Genomic DNA, 9,351 nt, shown 5'->3' with positions numbered 1-9,351 from the left:
TGCTGAGATGGATGTGTGGAAATACAATAAAAGATAAGATTCGGAACGAGGAGATACGTAAGAAGGTAGGCGTTGCACCCATTGAAAATAAGATGAGAGAGAATCATTTACGGTGGTTTGGACATATTCGACGAAGGCCTAATGATGCTCCAGTTAGAAGGATGGAGAAATGGGAAAATATATTAGTTAAAAGAGGTCGGGGTAGGCCTAGGAAGACATGGATGGAGGTGATAGGAAAGGATATGAATGCTTTGAACCTCACCGAGGACATGGCATTGGATAGAAATGAATGGAGGAGAAGGATTCATGTAGAAGACCCAAAATGATTTTCTTTGTTGGTTCATATCGCCGACCCCAATTGTTTTGGGATGAAATCAACCATTGTCTCTTAGTAGGGCTACATTGCATAACAAGCATAGAGACAATATGACGTCTACTTTCAGCATGTGTGCCACATGCTCCACAGTCTCTATGGGATCCTTAAGTGATTTCCACGTACTGGCGCCATGATTGCCTTGAGAATTAAGTTACCAATGTGCAAATTACCAATTAATTTTTTGATTAAAAGTTTACTGTTGCTTTTTAAATTGCACAGCTCATTGATATCGAATGGCAAGCGATTGCAAATAATTATGGAAAACAAAATAACAGGATCTTATTCACATTGATAGGATCTTATTCTCACACTTCAAAGCAAAAACAAACCAAATAAGATAATTCAGATGACTTGAGACATGATCAGAACTCAGGACTGGAGCAATGCTAAGTCCCCTGCTTTTTAGCTGTTCACCACACTGCAAACCTTCCTTATCTGACCAGCGGTTCCAGTTTTCACTTCAATCAGATTCATCTTCTCCATGGACCAGGCAAACTCCTTGAAGAAATCTTTGGAACCACTGAGTATTTCATCAACATAGGTCTTCGCGGTGCTGTCTGTAAGCAGGGAAGAATCAGATGTGAATAGACCTCTTCTCTTTACCACATTGATGTAATAATGGGTGTCGAAGGTTAGGAAACTCCCAGGATCCATTTCTAGAATGGTGGAGTTATCTGCAGGACTCTTGCACTTGTACTGCTTCAGATTTGCAGCATAGAATTTGTCCAAAGCTGGGTCTTGATCACATTTTCCTGTGAAATTGTAGAGCCTGTTTGAGACGAAGTTGCAGTGGGTAATGCCGATCGTATGAGCACCTGCAAGAAATAGAGGAAAATGTTGCATAAGTGTAAACACTATAACAATTCAGATTCACAAACAAAATCAACTGGTTGATGGAGGTTCACCTGACAACACAACTAGATCCTTCACATCAAGATTCTTTTTTGCAAAATTAGCTTTGAGACCAGTAAAATTCAATGTTGGAGCAGGAATGTTGCTTAGTGCCTCAGAAGCTAATGAAACAGTTCCATCCCTGCGGCCTGTGGGTACTGTCCAGGAGGGACCTCCCTGTGACAGAAGAGTTCCAGTACGTTTTAAATCAGATTAATAACTGTAAAGCAAAAATCTTGATTCTGGTAATTGTTCTCAGTAGGTAGTCTTACTATGACAGCAACTGAATCTCTTGCTACTAATGCAACAATATCCGCACACGAGACGACCCCTGGACATGCTGCCTCTAACAAGATTTTCACTCTCTCAATGAAATCAAAACCTCGCAGACTCATATTTGGTGCGGCATCCTTCTCAGCGGTTTTAGTTTTGGAGGAATTCAGTAACAAAGAAGCATCACAGCCCTGAGAAAATCCATGTCTTGAATCAGTTATCAAACAAAGAGGTACCACATGAGGAACTTGGACCAAGCTTTCCCAGGTACCTCACAGCAGAAAAATAATATCCCATTCATTATAATCACTGTTGTCTTTAAATGAATTCTCAAATTCAATGAAAAAGTTTTCCACAAGCCAGAAACTAAAGAGAAACACAAGAAAAAATCCATGAATCCTCTAACCGGAGAAGGGACTTGGCTTAACAGCAATGCTTGCCCAAATTTTTTCATAAAAGGATTAACACTTTTTTTTTTTTTTCGATAAGCGATTGACAAAACACTTAGCAACAACTTAGGTACTGAAAACAGAATTTGGAAAATACAACCAAAAGAGAAAGCAGGGCAACTATTACTGACCCTCACAAAACAGTCATGGAAATGCAACCTAAGCAATGCTGGTGCCAATGATGGCACATTCGGGACGTGCTCCTTCACAAAACCCTGAATTATGCTCTCTGCTTGTGGGCAGACATGATCATAGAACCCAACTTTAAGTTGAGCTCGAGAGGCACCAAGCAGGCCCAAAAGGGCAAAGACAACAAGAGCAAGAGAGCCCATATTTCTCATTTTATCTTCTCCCCACACTCGGTTGAACAAAACTGTTACAATTCAAATTAGCTTTCCAGTGTGATTATGGTCAATTCAGGAACCTCTATTTATAGATGTTCAATCATGTGAAGGAGTGAAATTTTCCATTCATGCAAAGCCGCCATGTGCTTTTAATACTCAATTTGCTTAAAGTTTCCTCTTTATCATATTTGAAACAAGTAAAGCACCGACCAGTAGTAGTTCAGTTTACTAACAGCTGACAATATAAGTAGGATTAAAATACTTGGGCAACTTAATTGGCAGGTTACAGAATCTCATGTCATATTGCACTGCAAAATTATATCCAGTTTTTGAATAACTGACTTATTTTTTGATGATATCTCAAAACTAATGTCAGATGAGGAGGTATAACTGTTTTTTTTTTTCTTTTCCTTTTCATTTCATTTAGAGCTCACCAACTCCAATATTATCTTTTATTGGGCCGCTTTATGGTCTTTGCTTCCCTGAAAACCTTTGAGTATTTGCCGAATTCATCTTTTTCTCTTTTCTCAACAAGTCTAATGGCAGACATGTTTTTTCTTATTGCTTGTCTGAAAATTCACAGATAATATGCATAAGTTCAAATACAAGTATATATATATATATATATATACTGTACACATGTACTTCATTCATGTGTTATATAGGTAAGGTGTTAATTATTTTTTGTTCTGATAATAGTTTATTTTATGAATGTGGGCGGGGGACAGGTTGGCTCTAGTCTTAAGTTGTTCATAGTGCTAAAACAAGTTTTGTTTCACATTAAATAATATCTTTTAGTGTGACCTAAGAACATCGAGAGTTCCATACGTGGGGTACTGTGCATCTCTTGCCAGCAGAAGCCAGTGAAAAACCATCCATGGTGGTCATCAAAACAAGATCACACACGGTCAATGTCACACCTCTAAGCCCATAAAAGGATGTTCAAATCAAAGCGATAGCCCCAAGGGGGTTGACCTAGTGGGGGTGGGGCCTTTGCTGCCAGACGGGGCGTCACCTCTCCATCCAAGCCAATGCCTAGCATAGGCTCCAGGGGCAGGGGTACTAGGCTCGGAGTTTTGCACATTCACGACGACAATAGGTACGGCAGGCTGAGCCAGCGCGACCAGGTCTTCGTCCCGGGTACAGTTATAAATTTAAAAAAAAAAAAACCCCAAAGCGATAGCTACTACTCAATATGGATGCAAATGGGTTGGATCCAGTATTAGGGTTTTGTGATTTTTGACTGTTCTGACCCGATCCAGATCTGACTCTACCATGTATACTATTTAGCTGATCTGAATCCGACCCATTTGCATCCTCACTCTTCATTATGCAGAAAGTAATAGAAGGATTTAGTTTGAGACACTAATTGAGTCTTTTAGGGTCTGTATTGAGATAGTTCCAATGATTTATATTACTAAACTATGATTGGAAGTCCAGCTCAAATGATTAAGACTTTCTGAAAAATGTGACTCGAGCCAAAACATTTTACTGTACGCTTCATGAACCATTCACGGAAATTATATAAGATGAAATAAGTAGGGGCTGATTACATGCAAAAGACTTTGTTAGGTCTATGAAAACAGCGGGCTATGTCCGTTATGGTATAACAAATATCGAAGTAGGAAACCAAACCACTTCTGACTAAAGGACAATGCTAACAACCCCGTAGCAACGTTGACCTCAACTTTTGAACACCATGCTACTTTTGAAGCATCTAATTCATGAACCATCTTTTATTTTTTATTTTTTTTCAAAATAATCCCCATCTTTTTAGTGATTTGCAAAACGGTTCCTACCTAATCTCATTTTGCAAAACAGTTTATAATTTATCTGTTAGTGCAGAGAGGTCCTTCCTAAAAGGGTGGTAAATCACTATAAAATAATTGATTTTTTTATGACTTCCAAGGTGTGGTCGACGACACTCAAGCCCTTACGAAGCCCACCAGTGAGATTTGGCACCTGCACAACATACAATTCTGATTGTGGCAAATTAAATGTCGATATTTTTTTTTATGATCAAGCTGGGTGATTGAGCCCCTTCTTTCCAATAGAGAAGCCTCACTGGTGGCTATGCAACCAAGTAGTCATTCAACCACCCATACCAGTGGCGTTCGAACTTGCGACGTCCCATTGCATGGTGACTTGCTTACACTTTGGTGAATCAATTGTCAATATTCACTAAATGAATCATGTATATCACATATATATTGTTAGATTTGATTAAAACCACTGGAAACAATAAGATCTGAAGATAGGGTATATATGATGTTAAGAATGACATGAGGGATGAGTGGAACCGAATTGCTAGCCAACCTGGTTCCACTCATCCCCTGTAAGATCTCAATGAAGCACATTATTTTGATCAAATCTGAACTATAGATGGATTCAACATGATTGATTTCAAGCCTTGTGTAGTGTTTTTTCAGCAATTTTTTTTGTGTTTTTTCTGCGAAAGCAGATCAGGTCATGCTGAAACATGAGCGTTTTTGCTCATGCCGACATCGTGGCCATCCATTTTATGCTAAAAAGTGAACAAAACTGTTAGATGCTACGTGGCATTCATCTAAAATGCAAACAGACGGCCACGATGTCGGCATGAGCAAAAACGCTCATGTTCAGCATGACCTGATCTGCTTCCTTTTTCCACGGTTGATTTTTAGATTGCCAAAAAATCCTGCAAACAAGTCAGATTCCAGTTCCCAGGTGATTGAAAATTTGGGAAAGACATGTTCTGATGAAGGATGCGATTGTGAACAGGGCACATCTTCCACAAAATAATGTGAAAAACCTGATGCCAACATTATTGAAGCCATCCATATCTGAATCTGGATCGACGGACAAACCACTACTTCAGGATCTGCATAATATTACCTTGAACTTGAAGCAGCAGTAGGCGGTTAGTTGAAATATTTTAAAAAAATAAAGGTGTCTTTGTAAATATTTCAAAAGTTGCATGCTTTTCTTGCAAATTGTTCCTTGTTTTTTTAATATATGAAAACTATGGAATGCAGCAAGAAGTTATAACGGCCATATTCCCACCACCAACATAATGCACAATCCCCTATAAACTACATATAATCATTCTTTTTTTTTTTCATTAAAACTCCAATCAATGCGTTCAGAAGTAGGGATGTCAATGGGTCGGGTTTGACCCCTACCAAACTCTATAGGGTCAGGGTTTGGTGATAAATAAAAAGGCCCAATTAGAATCCGGGTCAGACTGGAAGGGTCCGGTTAATATATGGAGCGGGGTATGGTTTGTGAAATTTCATACCATACCTGGGCCCCACCCCAGTTTTGATTAAGATATGCAAATTTTCAATGTAAAAATGATAAAAAAACATTATTTTACCAGGTATGGTTTCTTTTATGGTAGGTCATTTTAGACACGTGTCCGGACCAGGTAACATCATCTCAAATTAGGTTTGGGTCCGGTTTCACTTGAATCCAAACCCAACCCCTTGACCCTACTCAGAGGTGATGCATCCTCCTAGTTGATTGATGTCTACTGGGTCTAGAAGAATGCCATTTAACGTACAATTCGTGGCTTTTCCTGCTCTTTCTTGCTCAAAGCAGTCAAGAATGTTAACACCATAATCATAAGTGGACAATCCCCCCACAATACATTCTCCTATAGTGTGCTGGCCAAATGGCACCTCTATATATGATCTACTGGAAAAACCAAGGTCAACATGGTAATTCCATCTGGCAAGAATACCATGCAACCCATGTGTTCCTCTTGAACTTAGAGAAGCAAGGTCACTTCTACTTTGCTCAATAACACACACATACATCAAAATAAGAGAAAAATGTTCCCATGAAAGTCCTCCATTCACTCCCTCATTAGACAAAGAGGGGAAGGTTTTATAGTGGCGGCTTTGTTCATCTTTCTGCTAACATTCTCTTTATCATTATCATCTCACCTCACCCTTGAAGTCCATTTCTATAGAGATTCATTTTCCATAAATTAAACAAGTTGATGTTATGAACTTATGATTATACAAATCTAATTATAAAGGTTTTTTTTTTTAATTTTTATTTGTGCAATGTAGGTGCTCATGCTAGTGGATACAATCACTGTGTGCTTCTTCATTGATCAGCTGTATAATTTCCAAGGAACTGGTCTCCCTGACACAACAATGGGTTCTACGCTGCTAGGAAGCCTACACAAATGCTGCCGCCTCTCTCTAATTCTAGTAACTAATCCAAAAGTTTTAATGAAGACTTTGGACCCTGGATATAGATTTACTCAAAAAAAAAAAAGAATCATGTGCCCATCGCACCATTTACTCTGGATAACTCAATTTTATCAAGGTGTGTTAAGTGGCAAGGCACTTCAGTTAGATCAATAATTGACATTCACTGATATGTCAAGCAAACAAACTGCATCTTATGCTAATAATCCAATGCTTTTTCTGAAATGATTTCAAGAAGGGGATGATTCAATTGGGGAATCTTGGGATACTAACCAAAGAGCAAGGAGGTTATAAGATGTGAAGAATCGGCCTCGTCAAGATCCATGATGGTTTGAGATTCAGATCCGGTCAGGAGACCTGACAGGGACTGGAGGATGCCCTTCTCTTTTTTGACTCTTATTCCTTTTGAGACTTTCATTTCTTTTGGATTCTGACTCTTAATTCTTTTGGGACTCTAGGGTAGATTCTATAAATAATACTTTTTATTCTTGAACTAATTATGAATAAAGTTTATTTAGTTAATCTCTATTGTTCGTTCTTGTTCATGATTTTCAAACCACGAGGAATCAATATTCTCCCTGCACATGCCCCTACCATATTTCCTGCGCCGGACGCTGGTCTGGAGGGAACGATTTTCTCCCTCCTCTATGCGACGCCCCCTTCTGGGAATCACACAGGCCCTCTCCCATGGCTGAACCTCCTTGAGGCCGGGTTCTGACATCAGATGTAATTGGTGGTCGGTGAATCAAAACTAGTGTTTATGAATGTTTTACGGATAATCCAAATGAATTTGTTCATTGGAGAATTAAACTACCAATGTGCAAATTACAAATTAATTACTTAACAGTTTACTGTTGCTTTTAAATTGCATATTTCATTGATATTGTATGAAAGCAGTTGCAAGTAATTCTGAAAATCAAAATAATAGGATCTTATTCTCATTAATAGGAGATTATTCCCACATAACTTCAAAGCAATCACAAAACAAATAAAATAATTCAAACGATCACACAAGATCCGTGCTCACTAGGACTGGAGCAATGTAAGAACCATGTTTTTTAGCTGTTCACCACACTGCAAACCTTCCTTATCTGGCCAGCCGTTCCAGTCTTCACTTCAATCTGATTCATCTTCTCCATGGACAAAGCGAACTCATTGGAGAAATTTATGGAGCCACTAAGTATTCCATCAATATAGGACTTTGCGGTGCTGTCTGTAAGTAGGGAAGAATCGGATGTGAACAGACCTCTTCTCTTCACCACATTGGTGTAATAATGGGTGTCGAAGGTTCGGAAACTCCCAGGATCCATTTCTAGAATGGAGTTATCTGCAGGAGTCTTACACTTGTATTGCTTCAGATTTGCAGCATAATATTTGTCTAGAGCTGGGTCTTGATCACCTTTTCCTGTGAAATTGTAGAGCCTGTTCGAGACAAAATTGCAGTGAGTAATCCCGATCGTATGCCCACCTGCAAGAATCAGAGGAAATTCTTTGCATAAGTATGAACATTTTAACAATTCAGATGTACGAAAAAATTAAGTGTTGGAGACTTACCTGACAGCACAACTAAATCCTTCACATCAAGACTCTTGTTTGCAAAATTAGCTTTCAGAGAAGTAAAATTGAATGTTGGAGGAGGAAGGTTGCTTGATGCCTCAGAAGCTAATGACACAGTTCCATCCCTGCGGCCTGTGGGTACTGTCCAAGAGGGACCTCCCTGTGACAGAAGAGAGTTCCAGTACATTTAGCTCAGAATAAGAATGCAAAAGCAAAAATCTTGATTCTTGGCAATTGTTTTCAGGTAGTCTTACTATGACAGCAACTGCATCTCTTGCTACTAATGCAACAATATCTGCACACGAGACGACTCCTGGACACGCCGCTTCTAACAAGCTTTTCACTCTCTCAATGAAATCAAAACCTCGTAGACTCATATTCGGCGCCGCGTCCTTCTCCGCGGTGTTATTTTTGGTGGAGTTAAGCAACAGAGATGCATCACAGCCCTGAGAAAATCCATGTGTGTTGAATCAGTTGCTAACCAAAGAGCTGCCACATGAAGAACTTGGACCAGGCTTTGTCAGGTTCCTCACAGCAGAAACAGTCATTTATTATGGATATTATTGTTCTTAAAATGAATAGATAAATTAATGAAATAAGTGCTTCCCAAGCCAGAAACTAAAGTGAGACACAAGAATAAGCTCATGAAACCTGTAACCATGGGAGGGACTTTGCTTAACAGTAAAGCTTGTTCAAAAAATTTTCATAAAAAAACTCTTGAGAGACACTTAGTGACAACTTGGACACAAAACCGAATTCGAAAAGGACAACCCAAAGAGAAAGCTGGCCAACTATTACTGACCTTCACAAAACAGTCATGGAAATGCAATCTAAGCAATGCTGCTGCCAACGGTGGCGCATTCGGGATGTGCTCCTTCACAAACCCCTCAATTATGCTCTCTGCTTGTGGGCACACTTGATCATAGTACCCAACTTTAAGTTGAGCTTGCGAGGCACCCAGAAGGCCTAAAAGAGCAAACACAGCAAGAAAAAGAGAGCCCATATTTCTCATTTTCTCTCCCACCCCGACAATCAATTGAGGAAAACTATTGCAATTCAAATGGGCTCTCCAATGTGATATAGACTCAGCTCATGGAACCCCTTATTTATAGATGCTTGTTCAATCATATGAAGAGGTCCCATTTTCTACTCATGCAAAGCCACCATGTGCTTTCAAGACTCAATTTGCTTAAAGATTCCTCTTTTATCAAATTTTGAATCAAGAACAGTAGTTGTTCAGTTAGTGACAGCTGACAGCATAA

The 9,351-nt window shown here is 39.2% G+C and overlaps 2 protein-coding genes across 2 annotated transcripts; both read right to left on the bottom strand.

Moving 5' to 3' along the window:
* Positions 1-778: 778 nt before the first annotated feature.
* LOC149844397 (peroxidase 3-like) lies at positions 779-2,330 on the bottom strand. Its single transcript, XM_089997204.1, has 4 exons — positions 2,121-2,330; positions 1,540-1,731; positions 1,282-1,444; positions 779-1,191 (listed from the first exon to the last, which is right to left on the bottom strand). The coding sequence occupies exons 1-4, from the start codon at positions 2,328-2,330 to the stop codon at positions 779-781; spliced, it is 978 nt and encodes a 325-aa protein (XP_089853330.1).
* A 5,227-nt stretch (positions 2,331-7,557) lies between these two features.
* Positions 7,558-9,101, bottom strand: LOC149844396 (peroxidase 3-like). Its single transcript, XM_089997203.1, has 4 exons — positions 8,892-9,101; positions 8,344-8,535; positions 8,087-8,249; positions 7,558-8,000 (listed from the first exon to the last, which is right to left on the bottom strand). Exons 1-4 carry the CDS (start codon positions 9,099-9,101, stop codon positions 7,591-7,593), a joined length of 975 nt encoding a protein of 324 aa, XP_089853329.1. The 3' UTR covers positions 7,558-7,590.
* Between the last annotated feature and the right edge of the window lie 250 nt (positions 9,102-9,351).

The sequence above is a fragment of the Nuphar pumila genome, chromosome 2, assembly GCF_984573655.1.
Source record: "Nuphar pumila chromosome 2, dmNupPumi1.hap1.1, whole genome shotgun sequence".
NCBI lineage: Eukaryota > Viridiplantae > Streptophyta > Magnoliopsida > Nymphaeales > Nymphaeaceae > Nuphar > Nuphar pumila.
This window is presented reverse-complemented; position numbering and strand designations above follow the sequence as displayed.